The sequence below is a fragment of the Sitodiplosis mosellana genome, unplaced genomic scaffold (genome assembly GCF_009176505.1).
Source record: "Sitodiplosis mosellana isolate CC-2019 unplaced genomic scaffold, AAFC_SMos_1.0 Smas_scaffold_6226, whole genome shotgun sequence".
NCBI lineage: Eukaryota > Metazoa > Arthropoda > Insecta > Diptera > Cecidomyiidae > Sitodiplosis > Sitodiplosis mosellana.
The window spans coordinates 18924245-18950083 of NW_022601467.1; the positions used below are offsets into that span (position 1 = coordinate 18924245).

Below are 25839 nucleotides of genomic sequence, written 5' to 3' on the forward strand. Positions count from 1 at the left end.
GAGAGAGAGAGAGAGAGAGAGAGAGAGAGAGAGAGAGAGAGAGAGAGTGTGTGTGTAGCACGAAAAACTCTTCGCTATCGCTTTCATTTCTCATGGCACCCCGTTTCACATAGTTTTTCCCAGCCCAACTATCGATGTCATTCGGCAGCAAAATTCGTTTTGCTTTTATTTTATTTAGTTTGTTTGCACGTCATAGATTGTTGTCGTGTATTGTTCGAGCTATGTGTACATACTATATATAGTAGTTTTCCTGTTGGAGACAGACACTAGCACATTGTCAAGTGTGCGATGGAACACATGTGTGAACCTTGAACGTTCTTGTCTCGTCCTTATCGACATGCTACTTATTTATCATGCTCCAACCGGTTTGCAGGCGAGAGAAAAAAAGAACTAAAAAAGAAACGTAGCCTGACTCGCATGTTGATGGAATGAATTCTCCAAATTATAATTTCTAATTTGTTTTCTTCGGAACAAATTCTCTTCTCTCTCTCTCTCTCTCTCTCTCTCTCTCTCTCTCTCGTTTTTCCTCTTTTCAAAATGCTATACGACCGATCCTTCATTTTGCACGTCTCACGTCATTCAAATTTCAATCACCTCAAACTGACACACCATTCCATTCCACAACAAACACACTTATAGAACTGAAAAAGTATGCGTGTGCCGTTCGCTGCCTTTTTATTGCTTCGTCATTTAACAAATCTAATTAAAAATATGGCGCCGTAATTTATTCTGAAGTTTATGTATCAACCATAAAATAACAGCTTCGTGGCAAAAACCTTTGTTGTGTGCATGTGTGTGTGTGTGTGTGTGTGTGTGATAAAGTGAACGAGAGAGTGTATGTATGGTTTTCTCCCTCTCTCATATTGATTTGATAAACAGTTTCCTCCGGAGCAATCATGTAACTTGACGATCCAAGTTGTACCATTTTAATTATTGTAAATATCTGGTACAAATTTTACTCTTCAATGAATCGATTCTCTTCATAATGCGTAATAAAGTACATATGTGCTGATAGGATGGTTGGATGCTAATGGAACATACACACACACACACACACATCGAAACAGCCTCAGACACAGACACAGGTCCTTCATTTAGCCTCCCATTGCCGCCATCCACTCAGATACGAAGACTCAACTTCAAAGCGAATCTTTCATTAAATATTCTCTGTACGTAACGAAATAATCCTTTGTGCTTGATGCTCTACGTGTGCACATTTCTATTCACCACATTCAGTGGTGGAGATGTGCACTGAAGAAAAAATAACAAAAAAACACTCTCGCCCATATAAACAGACACACACGCATGCAACTCGCTCGTTCCACACATTTCGGCACTGTCTCTCTCTCCCACTCTCTCTCTCTCTCTCTTCCTCTCTCTCCGACCCTTTGCCTTTCGCTGTATGCGCGCCTGCATCCGAAAATCTGTACGCTATTTCGTTACTTGAAATTTGTTTTAATTTCACTATCTTATGCATCGTTACAATGTAAATACTTTGTCGTACTTTGTAATGGTACCTATGATTATGATAACATGGTATTATATGCCCATTTGCCATCGTTGTCGCCGTTCGCTCATTCGTTCGTTCGTTTGCTCTCTGAGCGGCAACAAATGAGGCTTTTTTGCTTGTTGTTTATTTGTTTCTCTCTTTGTGAGGCTGTATCTCTTTCTGATTACATTACATGCATTTTAACTTCATATCTAGCTACCGTATATACATACCCCAGTCACTTTCCGTCTCTCTCTCTCTCTCTCTCTCTCTCTCTCTTTCTTACTCTCACTCACACTTTGTGAGTGTGTCTCTTCCTCTCTTTCTGTCTTTCTCAGTTTTGTTTTCCTCATACAAAATACAAATACAAATACGACTATATGTTGTTGGATAGCCTATAGTGTCTGTTCAACTCCATCTCTCTAATACAGGAAGAAATGCCTGTGCATTGAGCTCACGATAAACAGGCGCACCGAGTAATTATTTATGTGTATTTAGAAAGTTCGGCTTTAGTTTCAAGCTGAATGCATGTATGCTTGCGATGCATAGTCAGTCGGCTTGTGTATGGTCTGCTTGCATCGCCTCATTCGCCCATTTCACCATAGTCAAAGAAAACATTTGCACAATCAATCAATTTTAATATACATATATATTTTTTGCCATGGAAACACACCGAACAGAGAGATGAGTCAGAAGAGAAAAAAAAATATTTCCGTAAAATTTGCAAATAACTTGATATTAGAAGGCAAAGAGTATGGGCCGAAGCGATAAACGTCCTCTTGAGTAAATTGATGTGGATTTCATGAGGTGGTCAACTGGTGAATGAATGTCGGTGTTCTCACCGAAAATTTTTAGGTCCATTGAATTGAAATATTCTGTGATTTTGTGGTTGAGCTGTTTTGGTTGGGCCCCATTGAGTTTGTCGTTGCTCGACAAAATGTTTGTTCAATTAAGACTCGACAAGCAATTTCTCTATCTCCAACGTCGTATGTACTATTTACTTAAAACTAAATGTACGAGACTTGAACCGTAAGCCAATGCTAAAAATGCATGTGCATGTGACAAAAATTTTCATTTTTGCTTTTAATGATAATGGATTTTATTTTTCTCGGTCCATTCCATGTTATCACCATCAGTGCAACGAGAAGTGATTCCAATGCACCTCCGATGCATGAATGAAATGCATAATTCATAAATGATTGAAGAAAACCGACCGAGAACGAGGTGAGAGATAGAGCGAGAAAAAATAAACCATACACACAAACACAGAGGGAGAGAAAGAGATGGCATGATTTCAAAAGAAGGCATCTACAAAATGATGTGCAAGGTTCATGAGAACGAGAGGAAATAAGGCTTTCAACAAGCTACGATAATAGTAAGATGTTCCACAACAAAGGGATATTGCAACTTTTTTGACCAGAAAAAACGCCATCTAACGTCATGCCCGTAAATTATTTTACTGTACATTTAGATGGTAGAGCTTGAACAAAAGTTCGACACTATGCATAAACTTGGAAAGAGCTTGATAAACTTGATGAAATACATATATTTTATGGTCGTTGCAATACCCCTATGTTCCACAATCTTTTTGTTTCTATAAAACGCACGTGTGTGTGTGTGTGTTTGTATGTGTGCATGAGTGTGTTACTATTATTTATTAGAAGAGTTAAACATAGCCCGAACATATAGTATCCTTTTCACCTGCAAAAGCATATAATATGCATGTTAAGAGCATGATTTTGACTTGAAATGATGAAAACATGACTGTATACAAACGGTAGAGTAGTTGACTACTACGTCATAACATGACAAAGTCTATTGAGTGATGTTTGAATGATGGATCACCCAGTGACGCAGATAGGTGCGACTACTGCTTTACCGTTCTCCACGGATGATTGTGAGAAATGTGAATATATTTAAATTCGAGTAAATTTTATATGAATAGTTGAGTCGGTGTTGCGTTTTCGTCGAAAAGTGCAGAAATTTCAATTTTATTAGTTGCATACTTATGAATCTATCTTTCAATTTGACTCTCAATCATCTCATTGCCACCGCACAAAACACATTAATTGAATAACGCATACGTTCCGCCTTTACAAATAAAGTGATGTTTTTTTTTCTTCACATTATTTTGGTGCTTTTGTTGCAGTAAATCTACCAAAAGCCGAAAAAGCTCATCAATTTGTTCGCCGTTACTGCATCGAAATGTTCAAAGTTGAAAATTGTCCATTAGAAAATCATCTCGACAAAAAAGCGCTGAAATTCTTTTGATCTCGTCTGGAATATGTTTTTTACATAAGAGTTTACATTCATCGAACACAAGCTTTTTTTACTCTTCGATTGAAATTTTTAGCATTCTACTTTTATTTTTTTGCTTTATACGAATACCAGGCGGATATGAACGCAGATAGATTTCGAATGGGAAACGTGAAACGGGTGCGATTGTGTGTTGGGAATATATCGATTGCATTTGTTACCAAAACACGTGAAGACTACTCAAATCGGGTGCACTCACAACGGTATTGGTTTTTATCGGAATCGACGCGTGCGGTGAACATACACACAGCAAGTGTTATTTTCTCGTTTTGGAGTTTTGCAATTTTTCCTTTCATTTCGTTTCTTTTCGTTCTTCTTTCGTTTTCTGCTTTGTGTGTATTCATTTGTAAGAGGATTCAATTCGATGGAGCTTAAATAGATTTCATATGTGCGAGATAGATGTGAGAGATATGGAGACGAAGCACATTGATGTTATTGTTACACTTTAACACCCATCAAGAGCGTACAAAATGTCAGGCAAAGAAAACGGAAATATCTATACATATAAATATGAGATAAGATGAGATACGACGACGAGATGAAATGGATACGTGTGACGTTGATGTAGACTCAACCGTCTTTGGCAACATTGTGTGTGTGTGTGTGTGTGTGTGTGTGTGTTTTTTTTTCGATTCGATGCCATAAAGGAACACGATGAACGAGAGCGGAAACTCGACAGCTGCACAATCGAAATGATAAACTGGATGATGGGTTTTTGCAACAATAACAAATTGACGCGAGTCGAACGAAACGATATTGATAGAATTATGGTGTAGAAAATTAGCTTAACCCTTGAATGGGTCGAAACATCTGCAGCACACACTCACACACATAAGCAATGGTAAAAAACGGTCGTCAAAGTGATTGTTCGTATCGACCGATTGCAAAAAGGGAAATTATCAGCTCACCATTTGACAATTTCTGTTCTTTTACTTGTGTTTGTGTGCAAAGTATTTTGCGTAATATTTTGACAGCAGGGACATTTATTCGATAATAATCGTGTGTTTTTTTTTGTCAAATGTTTCATACACGTTGCGATTGGATCGTTTTCGTAAGGTTTAACGTAGAAAAATTCGGACGATTTATCTTTGTTTTTTTTTTTTTGGTTCGGTGATTTGAAAAACATGGATGGGAGGTAAGTGGAATCACTTGACATTGGCCGCTACCAGCAGTTGCTAGTTGATCGATGAGCATTGCTGCTGATATAAAACACATTCATTGAGTGCATTTCTACGTAGAATATTCAGTGTTAATTGTAAACAACGAATGCAAATATGAAATTCGAACAAGAAAATTCATTGACGGTATATTCCATTGCCAGTATCGACGGCCCATAAACTAATTAAACAACAAATTTAGTATATATCGATGAAATGGGAACAAAATCTGGATGAAACCGATTGAAATATGGATTTTTGTGCTGGTCGAGCTTAATGAAAATGCGGCAAAGGTTATGAGTTTGAACGGGCGGCAACAACGACGACGACAGTGACAGCGACGACAACGTCGGCCTTCGTATGAGATCAAAGATTATGCTATTTATGGAGTGCAAACTTCTGAAAGCCAATATAATTACATTAAATTAAAACCAGAATTCATAGTTACCGCACACATTCTCTCTCTCTCTCTCCTTCTCTTTCATATTCTCTATTTTGCTCTCATTCCACGATGTATTTTTTGTTCGTACAAAAGCTCGTTCGTTGTTCACGTGGACGTGGATTGTGAATACAATCTGATTACACTATAATGCTATTATCGGATTTCGATTAAATGTGTGCATTTATATTGTGACGAACCAATATCGAAACGTTGTAACAACAACAACAACAGCAACACCAGCAAAAAACGAAACGAAATCATGCACACACACATAGCGAATACGGCTACGGCTACGGCTTCGTGCTTATTTTATCGAAAATTCGATATTAGATGTATGTGTGTGTGTGTTTGTGTGTGTGTGTGTGTGTGTGTATGCGGCGAGAGCGAAAATGTGGCTGCTTTTATTTGATAAACGATTCAAGACACTTTGGCATTTGTATCGTTCTCTCAAACTCAACATGATTATGATTATTTCCAATAATTCAAACCCATTTGCCAGGAAATTTATCGAAATCAATGGGAAATGAGAGGATAGCTAATACAAAAGCGAAAACCATTAATTCCATACAATAACATCACATTACCGTTTTCTCTTCTCATTTTCAAAGAAAGGAATGTTTCATATACGGATCGAGTTTTTTTTTCGTTTATCGTAAATGCACACTGCGTGCTGTATCAGTATCAGGTGTCAGGTCATAACGCGAGTGCTCGCGCTCCAAATGATTTTGATTTAATTGACAATTGATCTTTGTTTGAAACGATGAAACGTGTATCACGTCGATACGATGTAGCATCTTTCATGAGCTTGCCGAAAAATATGATTTCATTATATCGGTCTCCCATTCCAAAATGATTTGAATTCATTGTTGTGCGAGAGAGCATTTATATAATAATGGGGATATTTACTCTGCTCAAACGCCTTTCGATTTCCTCTATCGGCCGTTTCTCGGTTTTGTTACTGAAAATAGAATCGATTTTCTTTATCGAAACGGAAAATCAGCACATAGACACCACAGACAAACGCTTACCGAGTAAAGTGATCGTTTCGGAATCGATATTCGATTTATTATTGTTTGCGTACACAAATTGTTATTTCGAACATCGTGAAATTCGTTCGTTTGTCATGGAATCGGTTTCTCTGGCCCACGGCCTGTCACTTTCACCAACGAATTGTGTGATTGGTTTCAATTCTTTTTTTTGTGCTTTTCATTTTCCGTTCGTACAAACCCCATAGAGAAGATTTCCCGAGCATCGTTCAACATTCGTTTTCATATGAATTATTGACGCACATTGTCGGAACAAAGCGAAAAAGTTTCTATCGTAATAATGTAATCATGTGCTCACACAGATTAATCATAACGAAGCATAACGGTAATTTATTATGGAACATAGCTTAAATCAGAGTTACGATATTAGGATATTCCCTTTTGCGAATTATCAATCACATTTCATTCGAATGAATGTTATATGGATAAAGTGTCGGTGAGACAGCAGAATCTCTAATCAGCAAATGATTGTCGTTGTCCATTATTTTCAACTATAAAAACAAACCATTTTCGAAAAGTTTGCAGATTTCAAGTGATTTTTTCTTCTCGCTATGTGTTTTTCAACTGTATCTTTGATTTGATTTGTATGTGTTCTATATTTGATACACGCGCAAACACGGTAAAATACAGACTGTTGGCGATGCAAAACAAAAAATCAAATCGTGACCTACATTATTAAACAGTAACTAAAATGAATAATTTACTTACGTTTCAGTGTCGCGACTTGTTATCAATACGATGTGCTCGTCAATGCGACGAATGTTTAAATCGTTTGTCGTCTAATACGCTGTTTGTCGCTGATTATGGTATTTATTTTTGACTCAATCGTTTTTGTTTCTGTTTGTTTTTTTTTCTTTCAATAAGTTTAATGTTCAATGTGTCCCATTGAACAATTTATAAATTTCGTTTTAAAAAATATGTAATTATTGGTTGATTTTCATACGACACGTGCGGTATTCGTTTTTATGAGTTTTGTATGCGTTTATCATTAAATGGTAATATGTTTGAAATATAAATAATCCAGAGAATTGATGATATGTGCTAATAACAATCGTGGCATATGATACACACCCGAACAATGCTATACAAGATAAACTTAAATGCGACGAGCAATTTGTCAAACACTCAACCACATTATTATGATGGCTTGAATAGTCACTTCGTTTAAAATGAGACCAGTCGTCTATAAGTCTAAGGTCAATTGTTTTTAAATATTTGTTCCGTATCTCACTCTTGTTGATTAATTCTTGTGGTATCGATTTGCTATTGATAAATTTTCTTTGACATAATGTGTGTGCAGTTAAATGAATTTTATATTAGATGTCACCGTGTTCTTTTCTCATTCATAAAAGATTAATTCCTATTTAAACGCAACAGAATTAGTACGTCAAATAATCAACCGTTGGCAATTCCTTATTCAAAATAAAAAAAATTCACATTTGTTCAATTGCAGCCGTAATTAAAGTCGATTTGAAGATGGAGATTCGTATCATTTACATATTCAGTTCCACGTTCGTTTATTCGTGCATAAAATTGTCTGTTGAGCCGATATTAAGAGGCCGGCATTTGATTAAAAACCCGAACAAAAAATTATGAAAACTTGCAGTATGCGCTTGGTCTACGATAACACATACGAACGATTGTATTTACATATGTGCACTTAAACGTGTAGTGTCGTTCGTACTGTTTCTCACTCGCTTCAGATGTGTGACACTTTATCGCAGTGGTTAAGCAATCCGGCATTTGATATGATCCTCTGAATAAACAATTGAAAATCTGTATAACACACACGAGAGCATTGAACGATTACAGCACCGTTTTATTATTATGCTTCTTCTTGGTCGTCGTCGTCGTCGTCGTCGTCGTCGTTGTTATTTCTCTTCGTGCGAATGTATTGCAATTTTATAGCCTTCGTTTTTAAAGTGAAGCAACTTTGCCAACTGGATATTCCTTATCGATTCGCATCAAAATCGAAAACACACACTCACTCACTTGCTCATAGAACGATTAACAATCCAGCAGTAGCAGCAGCAGCGGGCCAGATGAAGATAAAATGCGAAACAATGAAGCGATACACACTGCAATGCACTGCCAAGTGCCTCTCATGAAATTGTTAATTGTGTAGTCATGCCGAAAATCCAAACTGCACACATACTTGAGATGGGATATGTGCGAGAGGGATGCCCTTGTGTAAGATAGAGAAGTGGCACACTTAATTCTATCTATACTTCACTTGGTTTTTGGTCTTGGACTGTTTTCGATATTCGAATGCAAGCTGTCGATTGCTGATGTCTCATCAAATTCTTGTATAACTAGCGTTTTGCTGCTTATTCCTCGTAATTGTTCCACAAATCCAACGGTTCTGGTTCTAATGATTTTGATTCGATTTACCGACACGCATAATACGGAACACTCTCTCACGCGCGCTTTATCACACGATTCTATACTCGGGTGGGAAAAAAGCACGTCTCTACTTTTTTTTCTCTATCGATTCATGCGGCTGAAATAATGGAATGTCTTGTTCAACAAATTGAACAATTCTTCAAACACACAAAGAGAAACTTTTCATCTGTAGACAGACTTTGGGTGTTTATTTGTTTGTTTGTTTTAAACGGTTCTTTGGGAGTTCGAGAGAGCTCTTTGGCGTTTTTGTGTTGTTGGTTATTTTTGTTCTTCTACTTCTTCTTCTTCGTTTGTGGCGCTGAACTTTATTTAGATAACAATTTTCATGGAGTAACAACTTATTAAAAACAGCTTTTCGACCCTTTTCGGTGCACCGGTGAAAATGTGATTTTCGCTGTGGTGTCGGGCAATCGAGTGTTGAATGCAAGTGATTGCGATTTAGGCATTTAGCTTACAAAACATTTGCGTGTACTTGTATGGACCCTCGATGTGTATACAAACATACACACGCTCACACATATCTTGGGCTGTTTTGTAAATTCTATGATTCATGCTGTTCTATTCGGGCCAACTATGCTTTGATTAATAGCAATCTTTTCAGGCGATAGAAAAAATTGTTCAATGTTCTCTCGGCCTGTCTCACTCACTGTTTCTCTTACTTTTATGATACACATACGGGGGATGCCGGAATTTCGATAGAATTTCCGTATCGTTCACAATATTGTGCCCGACTGTACGCATGCACATTCGCACGCACAATTCCCAACAACACAAGGTTGTAGGGCAAAATGAAAGTTTGCAATCAAAGCCGACCGAGTGACAGGGTGTGAGGCACAAATAAATGCACGTTTTTTTATCGGTATGTGTGTTTGTGTACGAATCAAATTACGTACGCCGTGAAAACGATGAAAACAACCATAAACTTTTTGTTATGAATTCACTGAAAATTTTTCACCGTAAATATTTAAAGAACTTGCATATTTTTTTAGCCGTGTGTGTGTGTAAGTTGGTTTTGTTTGGTTCAGTTTCGGTTTTGTCGCTTCATCCCGTTCATTGGCTTTTCGTCTTTTTTCATTGCATTCACTGTTTCGTTAACGGGCTCCAATATCAACACATTGAAAACTCGGCGAACAAAATGTTTACGTCTGGCAAACACATGGGTTCTAACTTATTAACGGCACTCACGAAGAAAGGAAGAAAAAAAAACATAAAATAAAATCAGGAAAAAAAAATTTCTGTTCAAAAGTGAGAGAGAGAGAAAGCAAGAGATTGGGGGGTAGGAGAAAAATGGAAAACTCAATGAATGAATGAACCGGACCCCGGCAAACGAGAAATTATGAGAAAGGAAAATGAACTTGTAATGCTTTTCAATGGATATAAAGAGAGAGAGACTGAGTACGTGGCAAGCGTATAAATTTTTCGGTTTCACGTATTACAATTTTTAGTTTAATGTACACACCCACGCGAAAACGAATGCCATGCATACAATAGGACACACAAATTTCATTCTCAATTGTTTAGCTTTTTCGGTTCAACTATTTTTTTTCGGCTCTGTTTACTTTCCTTTTTTTTTGCAATCACCGACTTTTCGTGTTTTTATTATTATTTTATGTTTGTGTTTGTGTGTGTGTGTGTGTGTGTGTGTGTGTGAGAGAGAGTGTGTTTATTTTTATCGTATGTGTCTCGCCTTTTAGGCTATTATGTGCCACCGTTCTCTGTCTCTGTCGTGTTTGTGTATGTTTTTTTTTCTGTTCTCACCCCTCTGAAAATAGGTAGTTCAATTTCGTTTCACACCGATAACACTCACACAATTCTTCAACACAACCGGTATGATTGTATGTTTCGACCTTTGGTTGCGTTTTCACTCCATTCCAATTGGGCGTGTTTGAAATGCGATGTGTATTTGTTGCCGTTTAATTTTGATTGCTAATATTCGTTGACAACCAAATTACTGTCTATGCCTCACTCACATACTATGCTCACTGTAATGCACATTCAAATGCCATTAATTCGCGTTTGCTCTTTTCTGCTATTGTTGTTTATGGGGTTTTTTTTCTGTTGTTCTCTTCTTTTTATCTAAATGCCAAACCAGATACACAAACTACCACTTATTTTCTATCGTTTGAATATATGGAATATTTCAAATGTGATTTTGCCCGCGTCGGAGGCGGCCGTGGGTGGGATGGTTGGTTGGTTTGCTATTGATTTGCGGTGAATTTATATGATATTTTAATTGATATAAAAGCGGTAGACCGGAGCTTGATACGCACGTAAATGGGTCGAAGATTTGACATGAAATATACGTTCAGCGCCAAATGATTGATGGTGATCCGATTACGGATGTGTAGCGTTGTTTTCCGCCAAAATGCTTATTTAATTATACTTTGTCAATATTCCGTCAGCGCGCGTTTTCGACGCGTTATTTTCTTCTTTTTTTTCTTTTTTTTTGTGCTTAGTTTTTATTTCTTGTTTTTGTTCGGTTCCTGTTGGTGTTGGAACTTTTGTGTTTGGTTTCGTTTGTTTCTTTTTCTGGTTTGCACGCTGCAATGTGAAAAGCGGCAAAACACTTGGAACAATTCACTTTGGCAATTATCGCCGTTTTCTTTTTGTTTACATTTTTTTCTGTTCTATTCGTACTCGTCGTCGTCGTCGTCGTCGTTGTTGAGTCCTTCATACATTTACGACTTTGCTCACGCACTTTTATTTGCTTAGTCGTTTTGCTGTTACGTTAACGCCTCATGTGATCGAACTTCGATAATTCTATCGGGAATTTTTTTTTTCTGCCCGACTTTCTCTTTTTTCTTCTTCTATTTGTTGTCAAACGTTGCCGGGTGACACATTCCGCCAACTGTCAACATTCAATTACATGCTCTCGATATTCTCACTTTACTTAGCAACACTCAATTCAAACTTAAGGTCTTGTTTGTTCCACTTGATGACTATTGGTGTGTGTGTTTGTGTGTCCTTTTTGATTGATAATTCAGTTGATTTTGTTTTTGTGTTCTCGAGGGGAAGGAAAAAATGATTGGGCGTGACTTTTGTCCCGTGATTTTTTTTTCTTTCTATTTCTCGTGTTTTTGCTTCGTGCTTTTTTTTCACTTCTGCTTCTTCTTCAATATAACTGGTTTTCTTATTTGTTTTTGATTTTTACACACAACAACATCAAGTAACAATACAGCAAATGTAATTAGGCACTTCGAAAATTCTAAATCATTTGGAAAGAAACGATTAGCAAATACAATAAATAAAATTATAGTTGAGAATAAACGATCGAAATGCGTGTGTGTGTGTATGTGTTTGACAGAAGGAGTGAAGGCGGGAGAGAGAGAGAGAATGAAAAAGAATGAATGTGTTTTTGAGTGTTTGTAAATTGTGTGTGTTGGTTGTTGTTGTTGATGTATTATTTCTATGTGTATATTTTTTTCTTTATCCTTTTTTTTGCGCGCAACGCATGTTTGCTTCGGCTCATTGAGCCACGTTATTTAAGTTTGTTCGTTAATGGATTTTAGAATGTGGTGTAATAATCATGCAGACGATAACAAGCACCAAATATATGTTCCGTCATTCGAATTTCGCCAATGGCATCGATATAAAACAATAATTACGCCTATTCAGCTCGATAAAGTAGCGTTTCATTATTTGCGGTTTAGAAATCTTAGTGAGGCGATGTTTTTGCCGAATGATTCGATATTTCATGTATTTGTCAAAGGATAAAAGGCACAAAGCCAAACGCCAACACGAAAGCATTGGGGCAAAACGATAGTCAATCGGTGTATGAGCGACAGGAGTAGGGGATGGAGAGGTTGTAGCTCTTTTGAGTAATGTTTGTATGGAGAGAAAGGGAAGAAGACGGGGTTCCACAGCAATAAATTAGTGTACGTGTTCTAGATGATCGAAAACTGAGCGGTTAACACACAATGACACCACCAACGGTGACATTACAAATTGTGCACAGTGACAAATATCGGAAAAGAAATGCCTGAGAAAATTTACTCGCACTACTGCTGGCTCCTCCTCACATTGCAAAGCACAAAGTTAAACGCTATGTCATCACTTGCATAGCAAATGAAGCTTATTTAATATAAATGCAAATAAATTCGCTTTTCATTTGTGTGACATTCTTTCTCTGCCATTTCGTACACGTTTCTTTATCGCTTTCGCTAGTTCGGAAACAGACAATCGAACCGCCAATCGATTGGCATGTTTCTACTTTTCTTTCTTCTTCTATTTTTTTTCCTGTCATTTTTTCTTCAGTTTTCCGGGCAATTCTTTTTCACAGCGATTATGGGAGCTTAGAGGCGATGTTCGACTCATTTTCCATCTAAAATGTTCTCTTAATCTATTTAACATTCGTTTTTCTTTTACTCGCTCCTGACTGAACGTTGTCTGTCTGTATGCTATTACACAACCACTCCTCTAGTAATCGTGTGTAGCCCGTCATCAACAATACAAGCAAATGCGTTACTTGAAAAGAAAATGTGCAGCTGTAGTTGGTTCACAAGCCCTTGTGAAATATATTGGCATAGTTTTCTTTTTTTATTCCCCATTGTATCTCTCAAGTAACAAATCGATAACAACAGGTTATATCCTTTGAAGCTTCGTGATTCAGCTTCATGTGATGTGCTGTGAAGGAATCAGCATGCAAGCAAATATTAACGTTTTGTGTGCAAGAGTCGTGTGTGCAAAAGGTAACATCGATTCGCAGCGAACGAGTCCTTTTTTTATATGCCGTGCCTTTCTCGTTTATCGTCTCCACTCTCGGGTTCATTTATTATTATTTTTCTTTTATTTTTATTTCACTTTGTCTATGCCGTTACACGTTCGTTCTAGCGATACGTAAACATAATGTGTGTGTTTTTTACGGTAAACTATTGTCTTGAAAGTAGTCGGCTGATTGCCCCATTGCTATTGTTTGCAATGCAAAATCAAATATAAATATACATATTTATACGTGTGTGTGTATGGCAAATGTGAACGCGTGTTTTCTTCTACTTTGGTGCCATTCCGATGTTACATATTAGATGCTGTGTACTGAGCAACGGTGTTTTGAGATCACAGTTTCGCTACGGAAAAGCAAAGAAGACGACAAAAATCAGTGTGAGCAAGATCGACAATCCGAAATATGTGTGGGGACCGGAATAAAATAAACCGGACCCAAAAAATGCTCAACTTGAAATAATTCTCTTTTCTATGCACAGACCGATTTTTAACAGTATGCCCAGTTTTGTGAATGCAATATATACAAAAGCCTCGGAAATACCACGACACACACAGCAACTACAGAAGAAGAGAGAGGAAAAAAAAAAACAACAGAACGGCACCAAAATCGGTGAAATATCAAATAAATTTTCGGCTTTTATAGCATACAGAAAACGATTTTATTCTCTCCCTCTCTCTCTCCCTCACTCCTCTACTTTCCTCTGTTCTCTTTCTCAAGACCGAGAGAAAAAAAAGAGGATGTGATAAGGACAAAGGAAATTTCTTGTCGTTTTCCAGTAATAAAAGCCAACGACATGCTCGCACATTCGTTGCACAAAAGAGAGGAAAATTAAACAACGATTCAGGGTTTTATTATTCCAACTTTCTGGTTCTATTTATTTTTCTTCTTCTTCTTCTTCGTATTTTTTTTTCGTCTTTTTCGTCGGTTTTCTTTTAGTTTTTGTGTGCAATCCAAAGAAATTACAGCTTTTAAAAAGATGACTGATTTTAAAACTGTGCAAAGACGACGACGACGACAAAGAAGGAGGAAAAAACCGTTACACAGTTTGTCGCTGTTCAATTTGGTGGCTTTGATCTGTCAATCAAATTGATTGGTTCAATTTGGTAAATGTTACTTGCATAAAGTGGTCAGTTTGGCTCACTATTTTCTTTTTTGCCGTTTTTCATATTGGCTTGTGTATCGCAATGTGGCACGAAAATGAAGCACGAACTTTAACACCAACACATCAATACACAAGCATACACACACGCACACATACATAAAAATATATGTATTGCTAAAAGCCTCAATAACAACGATTGCACGTTTCAATGTCAGTCGAATGCAATATAGATCCAATCATTTTTCTTCGTTCACACTATTTATCGTAGCGTACATTATCCTTTTTCTAATGGATGCTCCCTTTCGGTGAAAGTGAGCACGTGTGTGTGTGACTAACGATTTCTATCCGAAATTGATGGAAAAATTTAGTAATTGTTCGAAACTCATTTGCACTTATTCTCGCCTTATGAGATTACCCATTAACGTAACCAACCAAAACAACCGAAGCGTGGACAGCACACGATCTCAACAACCATCGTTTAAATGGCACCCAAAAGAAAAGAAGCCGAAAAACCAACGCAAACTTGTTTCACTCAATCCCATTTTTTTTTCTCTTCTTTTTCTTCTTCTCAAATAAACATTTGTGTTTTTCTTCTGTTTACGAGTTAATCGAGAACTCGCATGCTTTTACATCAACATATTGAATAACTGTGTTCCGGTTTCTTTTTATAAATGAATGGGTAAAACGAGACGGTTATTTTGATTACTCGTTCATTTTGGAATATATTCTTGTTTTGTTTCGGTTAAAGTTTTACACGGATTTCTCGACCAAATACATATCTCGTTCGATCCAAGCAATGTGCTCGCACCGCGCCGAACACATCACACAATCACAATAGAAAAAAAAAGAAGTAACGAAATAAATTTCATTTATTTGCCGTTTGCATCACAAATAATATTCTTTTCGCATTTTTTTTCTAACTTTCTTCGGCTTTGATGTGAGACGAAAAAACCGAGTCTGATACAATCAAAAACAAATCAAAACAGAACAATTCGAAACACATACAACTTATACGAATTAACTGTTAAAAACGGAATAGATTGATAATGCTATAAGAAAAAACCGCGTTACGCGCGACGATACAACACAATGGTAGCGACAGAATTGAATCTCGGTACAGCGAGTACTGAGAATTGCATTTCATTCTATGGTTAGTCATCGTAATCGTTGTTGTAGCCGCCTGTCGTTGCCATTCCTTTTTACTGTTTTCGGTGGAAAATCTACTCGGCATAAGGGCATTTTCACAACACACAATCGCTCTCTCACTCTCTCTCTCTCTCTCTCTCTCTCTCTCTCTCTCTCCGCCGCATGTATGTAAGCATACAGAGAGCGGTATCGTGTGTTGGTTCTCAACTCAGAATATTCATACACAATCAAGGAGTCGGTATAGTGGCACGAGTAGCGGAGTATATGTATCGCGTGTATCGGTGAAAACATTTTCAACACAACTACAAGCCGTGTGTGACTCTGACAACTTACACTTCCCTATCGCTCTTAGCACACGGTTTATGTCGGTATCGCGCGCTTGCTTTCGCTTGTTGTTGCTATTTCTGTGTTTCCCTCACAGATTTTGCATGTTCACATCTTCTATAAACACTTTGCATTCTCTCCCATTTGTGCGTTAGTATTTGTATGAGACCAGTCGGTTTTATACACGGTTTTATGTCAAAAAAGCTCACACCAATTCAATCCTTTAGTACATTTTGTGTGTGTATTGCATTGCCCCTAAATGGATTCTCTCTCACTCTTCATATAAATGCTATCTTCTGTGGATTTATCCGAAGTCAAAAGCTCGCCAAATTTCCCCTGACATTTTGAAGAAGAAAAAAAACACTTGAAATCGTACTGCAAACCGTACGTAAGCTTTGCATGCACAGCGACTGCGCTCTGTTCAATTACTTCAGAGGAGAGACATGGAGATATGAAGAGACGACCATCCGAGCATTTAAGCTTTGGATAATTTTTGAAATACAGTCTCTCTGTTGGGAACACAAACCACCGTATGAAACATCATCTTCAATAATTCAATGCCATAAATGTTTAATGTGAATTCTAATCCATCTGACACAATCTTATTACTGGACAAATAATCAAGAGCCATTTGTCCAAAGCATGTAGAAGATGATTGCCGGTACTCTTAGCCATCGTCATATTGTTGTCGAAGCCGCTTGGAAATTTCAAATCTAAACTTATTAGAAAAAAACATTTGATACCAGAATATGATGTTATGCTTTTCAAATAATCTCCTTAACATTTATCCGCAGTTATGCTTGCAAGTCGACTGAAAACGTAAGCAGCTTTTGGCTTCTCAAATAAATGATGATTTCATAAATATCAAGCAATAATCTTACTGTTAAATTTTGAAACATCGACAAATATTCCAAGAAAACAAACTCTTCTCTGTCGACCAAAATTTATGTTGATTTTCAATTGGAAAATGGTATGTTCTAACTTGTTAAACCGATTCTCGTTGAGCATGGATAAGGCTTTGAATGATGTTTTTTTTTCAAGTTTCAGAAGAAATTCGTGTTTAGTGCGCCATGTCAAAATTTTAATTTTCAACTTCAAGTGATTTTTCAATAAGATATTTATCGAATGCGATTCAGTGAAGGTTTCCATGAAAGTTATATACTTGACAACAGTCACGTGTCGGTTGGTTTACTGTATAATTTGTTCGGAAAAATATTTTTTTTCTATCTCTTTCTCTCGTTCCCACTTGAGAATTCAGCAATTCCTAGAAAGAATCGCATTGAAATTCGTATTTAAATAAAAGTCAATTCGATTTGCGACTCAATGTGAGCATTAGTATTTCATTTAACATCTGAGCTTATTGACTCGATCGAAGTGTTGACTGACCAGTAGGGTGTTTTCGGTATTAAATAAACAGAAAATGGTAGTTTTAGTTTGATAGAGCAGAGAATTTGGAATCGATTTCATATATTTTTGTTCGGAATCAGTCCAAGATGCCACTTCCCACAAGCAAAACAAATGTTCGTCGAATTTTGAGGTTATATACTATTCACTGAAACTAATCTGATATTTTCCACTTTTTTCGATGCAATCTCACTACCAGAGATGAATTCTCAATGCAAACATTTATTTTCACGTAATTTTCATTGGAATAAGTGGCCAAATAGTCGAAAATTCACACAAATTGTATTTCCTCTTTGACCGGTTCTTCAGTCATGGAAAAAACACCGACAAACTCATTTTTTTCACAGAAATTCATTCAATGAGTTTGAAATAGACGATAAATTATCTAAATGCACTAAAATATCCAATCGAACAAAACCAGGAAGGCCAAATTGCAGCAAAACCAAAACGTAAACAAAATGAGCTGTCATCATGAAATCTGAGCTTCTTTGACATTTTGAAGGGCTACCAATGCACTTGTGCGAATGAATCACAGTCAATTCGCACACAGTGATTCGCGCAGATGTATTTTGGTCTTGTCAAACATCAAACTAAGCCCGAATTTCATAATGACAGCTCGTTTTTGTTTACGTTTTGGTTTTGCTGCAATTTGGCATTCCTGGTTTTGTTCGATTGGATATTTTAGTGCATTTAGAAAATTTGTCGTGTATTTCAAACCCATTGAATGAATTTTTGTGAAAAAAATTAATTTGTCGGCGTTTTTTCTATGATTGAAGAACCGGTCAAAGAGGCAATACAATTTGTGTGAATTTTCGACTATTTGGTCACTTTTTCCAAAGAAAATTACGTGAAAATAAATGTTTGCATTGAGAATTCATCTCTGGTAGTGAGATTGAATCGAAAAAAGTGGAAAATATCAGATTAGTTTCAGCGAATAGTGATATAACCTCAAAATTCGACGAATATTTGTTTTGCTTGTGGGAAGTGGCATCTTGGACTGATTCCGAACAAAAATATATGAAATCGATTCCAAATTCTCTGCTCTATCAAACTAAAACTACCATTTTCTGTTTATTTAATACCGAAAACACCCTACTGACCAGTCACTTCTACATATAAAAATCCAATCGCCAGCCACATTATCTTCATTAAAATATTGCAAACTGGCTCTAATTTGTTCCGTTCGTTTAACCCTTTTGCAAAGCATTTATTTTCGAAAATGAAAATTATCGATCGGATGAGTTTTTGATGCGTTGGCATTATGCCATCCTGATTGACGATATAAATCGTTTTTCGGTGGTAGAACGGCCAAATTTTTTTTTCATTCACGTAGTCGTTGAATTTTAATTACTAATTAACATGATTCATTAAATCATAAAGGCGTAAACTTTTATGTGATAATCATCATGATGGAAGTTACAGGCATCGGAAGAGGTCGAGAGACGGTGAAAAGGCAAGGGGATGATGACACACTGGAGTGAAAGTTGTAATGTTATCTTAAAACGTTTGTTGAATGTCTCTTGATTGAAATGCGAAATTGTGGATCGTGCGATGTACGTACGTCGACAAGAGTCGGACTATTCGTGTGCCGTTCAAGTGAAATGCAATTCCGCTGCAATTCAGCAACATTCACAGCACACTCACACATACATGCCGAGTGTTTAGTGTACAACACAAATATTAAATTTGATTTGGAATTTTGAAATTCGTCTATACGGGGAGCCCGAAGTTAAACCCATGATATCAATCCGGTGCATCCCGGTTTGCATCCGCGTTTGATTCAACTAATTTTCACGAAAACTTTCTACGCAAACCGAATTACCGTTTGGAAGCGTAACTGTTAATTGATCGCAGCGAGTGCAGCAAGCGAGACAGAGAGAGAGAGAGAGAGCCAGATGTAGAGGCGGAGGTAGAGAGACTGAGAGAGAGAAAGAGAGAAACAGGGACAGGGAAATGTGCGAGAGATGACAAGAAAGATATAATTACTGGGATCGATGCAGTCGTGTGCAGTGATGACAACCATCATCGACGGTTCGTTCATAAAGAGTTACAGCAGCGCACAAAAGGACGAGGAGCGAACACAGGGAGAGAAAAAAAAACAACAACTCACAACATGGCAGAAGATGAATCCAGGCAATAATATCATAGTTTCGTATGGTGGTAATCTAGAACTGGCTGTTCGCTTGTTAAGGCCATCTAATTATTTTTGGAATATCGTGCAAAACCGAAAATGATTTGAAACATTATGCTTGTGCATTTCGACCTATGTGATTGTAATGAATGGCCGCACGATGATGATAATGAGCAATGTGAACGTGAAAGCATTTTCGCATACACACAACGATTGCAATCTATAGCTTGTCATACCGTCGAAATCTCGGAATTTTTGTTTTTTTTTCTGTTGCTACTTTGTCTGCATGCGTTTGTCCCGCTGCCATTGTAAGTCAACGGTAATGTATGGTTGCCACCATCGTTACCGCCTCCGCGCTCCTGCCGTCGCTGAAGCCGCTGTTGCTGCTGTTGCTGCTTCAGTCGACTGTCATAGACTTACCACCGCGAATAATAATTGAACCTTTCATTTGGCTATGAATTTTCAAACCCCTTTGCAACCAAACGTGTGATTGATGTGAGTGTCGTGCGCTCACTTTAACCGTTCAATTTACGCCACTGCACATTTGACTTCATTCATTCGGATAAATTTTCAAAGGTGAGAAATGGCAGAAAGAGAGAGAGAGAGAGAGAGAGAGAGAGAGAGAGAGAGAGAGAGAGACAGAGTCATTACATTGCATCTGCCTCGACGATTATTATTAAGTCGAATTATTAATGCATACCCTGTTCACACAATGCAACGAACTCATTAATTTGTGTGGCATGAATTCAATTTCGCTCATTTTCACATTTACTCATAATGCTCTTTGATTGTTTTCTCTAACTATGTGGCAAATTTACGAGGTCGCATTCGGTTTCGGGTTTGGATTTGGATTTGGATTTGGATTTGGATTTGGATTTGGATTTCGAGGATTAATTTATGGCATTCGAATCATTTTGACCCCCACCGGTACATCGGTGTGCATCGTACTCCTTCTATCTCTCACTCACTCACACACACACACGTACGCACACATTCTTCGTTCACCGTTCGTGTCGGCTTGCCCTCACTCTTGCACATAATAATTCTTTATGTAACGTCGTATGAATATTTGCTAGAAATGAGAATGTTTTAGAAGCAAGAGTTCAATGGGTTATTCGTCAGAAATGAGTCATATTGATTTATGATGTCACACAGGAGACACAGCTCGGTGTGTGCATCGACGATTGAGAATGAGAGCGAAACATGTACATTTATATGCCGTACAAAGCATTTACACTGTCTCTCTCTCTCTTGCTCTCTGAACACCGACACCAACCACCATCGCCGCGACCACCGTCGCCAACTACAACGAATAAGTACAACAACTTGAAATTACTGTACTGCCGACAGTGGCATCCGTACACAATGCATTTACGGCAAAATGTAATGGGTTTCGTTCTTTTTACATTTCCATTCCAGTGCAAAATGTGTTCGTATGTATGTCTGTATATTTTTAGTTTTTTTTGCACTCTCTCTCTCTCTCTCTCTCTCTGCCTCTCTCTTGTTCTGTTTACCACAAATTTTTCCCTGTACTCGAGCACCGTCTCCCAGGACAATTTCCAAGTGAATATTTCCAGTTCGAGTTTGCATCGAATAATTTATTTAGAAGTGTCTGATGAAATTACAACAACAACATTTGCCACCACTTTCTCTCTCTCTATCTCCATCGGTGTGTGTGTGTGTGAGTGTTCGCTTTCGCACTCGCCCGATGTGAGTGTGTTCCCTTTGTAAAGTTTTCTGAGCAAAAGTATGCAGTTATAGTGATTTGTAATTACGGCCCAATAGCCTCGCTTTCGGCTATCTCTTGATTGTTGCAAATATTAACATTCAAGAGAAGATCGGCGATATGATTGAGGATGAAACTTTAACAAACGAATGAACAAAGTCGCGAGAGCGCACAAGAGAGCAGAAACAGAAGGAAGAAAATGAAGAAGAAAAAAGGAACAAGAGCGTGCGCTCGCCGTATAAAAAAGGGTATAAATGCGAAATACTTGAGTTGAGCCGAGTTTTCATGGTTCATTATTTGCCACTTGTATTGCGTTTGGATCTCGTCGGGGTGAAGCATCATTGTGTAGTGACATTTGTGACCTCGATGTCGAAGAGCCAATAATGAATGGGAATAATGATGTTCGAGTTATAAGCCATGTGCAATTGATGCAAAAGCGTAAAAATACCACTTTTACAATCTTCTGCCTACTCATCTCTCTTGAATATTTGCTCGTTGTCATTTGCTCTGTTATTTGGTAGTGGTGTTGGTATGATGGTGGCCCTCTTTACTTGGTTCTTCTTCGTCTCTTTTTTTTGTTCGTTCATTTGTATTTCCTTTGCTCTTTGCGTCATCGTTGTCGGTTTTTTGTCTTTTGTATGCGCGCTTCTTCATTTTCCGTCTTGTCGCCTTAATCTCCGTTCCAGTTTAGTTCAGATGCTCAGCTCATGCATAGTCAATTCGAAGAAGAGTGAGAGAGAAATTTCCGTTCAAATACGAGCATTTAAAACGAATATCGCGTACAACATATGGTTGCCGGTAGGCAGGGATTATTTTCTTTTACCCAAAAATCTTCTACTTTACACTTTTACCAGATAAGACGACTAGTTTGCAGCAAACAAAAAAACAACCTACTAAAGAACCAATTTCACCTACTTCATTCCACAAGAAAGTAACAGGGAAAAAACCACAAACATCCGAAACCATTGAAAGACAAAGATAAAAAAAACGACGACGACGACGACAACGCAATGAAAAAGATTGATGAGAACATTGCAAAGTAGCAAAGAAGATCAAATGGATGATTTGAAAATTTGCTTCGAACCAGCCCTGTCCTGGTAGACTTTCTCCCGCTCTTTTTCTCTCTTTCGCATACACACATCATATACCACCATGCCAGCGCGCAGCAAAAGACAGTGAGAGAAAGACAAGAGCGGCACAAGAAGAGCAACCGTAAATGTTTTACAGAGTTTATGTGAAATTGTCGGCAAGAAACAGCAGTGGTCAAATAATTTTTGTTCCTCTGTGTGGAATTTCAATTTTTAAAGAACATAAATTATAAATGTACTTAAACTTTTGCAGATTGTCGTTGTTTCTTTTTCGATGGTCTCTTGCATTATGGATGGCGTGTGATGCTAGGTAATGTTTTCATCTTCTTCTTTTTTTGCGTTTTGCAAAGAGAAAGTGAATGAGCCGAAGATAGAGGCGGCGCGAGGCAATGGTTGGCTACTATAGAGAGTTCGATAATAATATCATCGGACAGAAAAACGCCAAAGCCATGTACACACTTACAAATTACTTTGGCAATTTTCCCTTTATATTTGTGCACGCCTGAATGCCTCCGCCACTCGTTTCAACTTAGTGGATAAATGTGAGTGAATTATGTTCATATGCGTTGCCTCGTCGACAAACTTGTTTGGATTGTCGCTTAAGTCATTCACTGCCCCTTCCTTTTCATCAACATTGCCGACTCATCCACCTTCTCCATACACATTACGTATGCAAAGTGCGAGCAATTCCCGAAGAAAATTTGCAATAAATTATTCATCGGCGTTATTTTCGGCCACACATGTAATGTGTACGTGGATAAGATTAGTTGACATGATTAATTTGCAATATTGATAATTCAATGGTTGCGTTGTCACCATGTCATACCACTGCCACCACATCGATTGATACCAAATTAATTGTTTGTGTTATTAATGCATTTAATGCAATAGGATTTATGTGATTCACAGAATCATTTTTGTCGTTCATTATAAAAGCCATACACACAAATCCAATGATTTCTCCCATGAGTTCACTTACTACTGTACGTACGATCATACCGTGGTGGCTGGGTGTGTGTGTGTTTTTTTTTTGTTTCATCCTTTCAAACGAACGAACGAATAATCGAATGTAACACTCACACAATTTTGTGTCTACTCACCTTTATGGATTCCGGTGTTTTTGTCCTTGAGAATTGAAAATTCATAGATATCACCGAAACACTGGAACATCGGCAAAAGGTCAGATTCTTCCATGTGCTTTGGAATTTGTCCAATGAATAGTTTAGCACCGACCGTCGATGATGATGATGATGCTGTCGATGAGGGTGATACGGATTTGGACGGTCGTTTTGTTGACTCATCGTCATTTCGCTTAGTAACCGAGTCATCGTCGTCGTCCGGCTCTTCATCGATTGCATGGCGAACATCTAATGAATGTTTATGTTTATTCCGATGCATTTTGATGCGCATGTGAATTGGCTATGTGTGTGTGTATGTGGAATCGAAAATAACGAGTACTTACCATTACTGGCATCACATTTTGATGGGGCCAACATTAAAATTGTGTTGTTGAGTTCGTCGTCAACGGGAAACCGTCGACGAGATTTCTTTGAATGAGCCGCTTCGTCAGACACAACTGTTGGACTTTCCGCAGCCGCTTTAAACGACATTATCATTATTTAACTTGATTTTGTAATATCGCAATATGAAATCATTCGCCACAAAATGATTCGAAACGTATTTGTGAACAGTTTGCCTGACACCACAAACACTCGTATCACACGCGCACGCACTCACACACACTCCAATCCAATTCAATCTGATTGTAACGTTGCCGTTACTGCTGCTGCTTCTTCTCCTTTCCCATTTTTATTGATCTCAATTAGTATTTAAAATAAATCGCTTCATGGTAAATTATTCGGGTTTGCACTTTAATTAGCTTTAATTTGTATTTATATTGAAAATTCATTCATTAAAATTTATTCATTTTTTTTTCGGTTCGGCTCTGCCATCATCATCGGATGTGTGTGCATGTGTAATGGCATAATGCAATTTCTATATGGCTATCGATGCACTGTGCTTTTCATTATGTCATTTGCAATGTGTGCGTAATATGGTGCGTTTCAGAAAATGCTTACACAAATGAATTCACATTGATATATTTTTAAATAGAGTTTTTAATATCGATTTCATGCACATGTAATCGAATCATCGCTTTTTATTAATTTCCTTTTTGTTGTTGTTGCTCCCGTTATCCAATCAAGTAGCTCTTATAGATCGCTGTTATTGTTTGTTTTTTTCTTTCCGGTCGACTTTTTGTGACAAAATAATTAACATTAACCTGAAATAGTCATTTTAAATAATCTCAATTAGCTTGGTGATATTTGGCACTTTATAGGCATTCTGCATATATTTATTAATATGTTCCGGAATGAAGTAAAATTTTCACAAGATCCACACCGGAGAAGCAAAAAAACGCATACGCAAACGCACAAAATAAATCTGAAATGTGATGTGAAATGAGGCGAGGAATGATGTCGTTTCGACATCTATTTCTGTCTGATTATCGTCCGTGTATTTTTTTTTCTCTGGCTGCCACTACTTGTCGAAAACTATCCAAAATAATCCATACAATGCCGTGTAGTGAATCAACGGTTTGATATTTATAAATATTCAAATGTTAATCACCCTGTGTCAAAATGCCCGCTGATAAAATCGAAATTCTAGTGAAAAAAAGAGGTTACAAATGACATGTTCAAATGTCAGCACAAAATTGTCCAATTGGACTCTCTTTACGTTGATTTGATTATCCCCTTTTCTCATGTTCTATATTTAATGCATTCAAGTCTAGATGCCTGTGTTGCCGCTGTTAATCGACATTAGTTTACCACGACACGAATTGATTAGAAAAACATAAAGTATTCTCAATTCCGGCTAAAAAAAATTCGAGGCGCCTTTCGATTTGCAAATGAAACAATTGAGTGTGTGTTTTTAAATTATAGGCTTAAATTACAATCTGATTGCGAGGTAGAAGGCAACAGAAAAATAAAATCGATACCATTTTTCACTGTGCGGTGCAAACAATAAACATCGATAATGTGAGCACGAATCATCGTTGAATTATTGATTGAAACATGCCATTAGAAAGTTTGTAGTGTAGAAACGTGGTATTATTTTTAGAAATTAGCACAAACAAACAACTCGTCGAAAGTCATTTTGCCTGATTGTGCGAGCCGGAGAGAGAGATAGAGAGAGAGAAGGAATGGAAATGAAAACCGTCTGTATGAATTGCGAATCGCATGTGATGGAGAAATTGTACTCGTTTGGAATTATGAAAGAATGTAATCTTCTTGAAAATGGACAATTGTTAATATCCATGCGAAGGCTGGTGCAAGAGTAGAGAAA

The 25839-nt window shown here is 37.4% G+C and overlaps 1 protein-coding gene across 6 annotated transcripts in view; it reads right to left on the reverse strand.

The window, feature by feature from the left end:
• Positions 1 to 24574, reverse strand: part of LOC129579316 (CUGBP Elav-like family member 4) — a 337351-nt gene extending 312777 nt beyond the window's left edge. For 4 of the 6 annotated variants that reach the window (XM_055469281.1, XM_055469280.1, XM_055469279.1 and 1 more), the window contains exons 1-2: positions 23957 to 24574; positions 23595 to 23861 (exon numbers count right to left, since the gene is read on the reverse strand). In XM_055469281.1, coding sequence (XP_055325256.1) covers positions 23595 to 23861; positions 23957 to 24110 — 421 coding nt within the window. In that variant the 5' untranslated portion in view covers positions 24111 to 24574. Of the gene's footprint in view, positions 1 to 7158; positions 10052 to 23594; positions 23862 to 23956 lie in introns of those variants that run through there. The other 2 variants (XM_055469283.1, XM_055469282.1) reach the window with 1 other exon arrangement.
• Positions 24575 to 25839: the final 1265 nt, after the last annotated feature.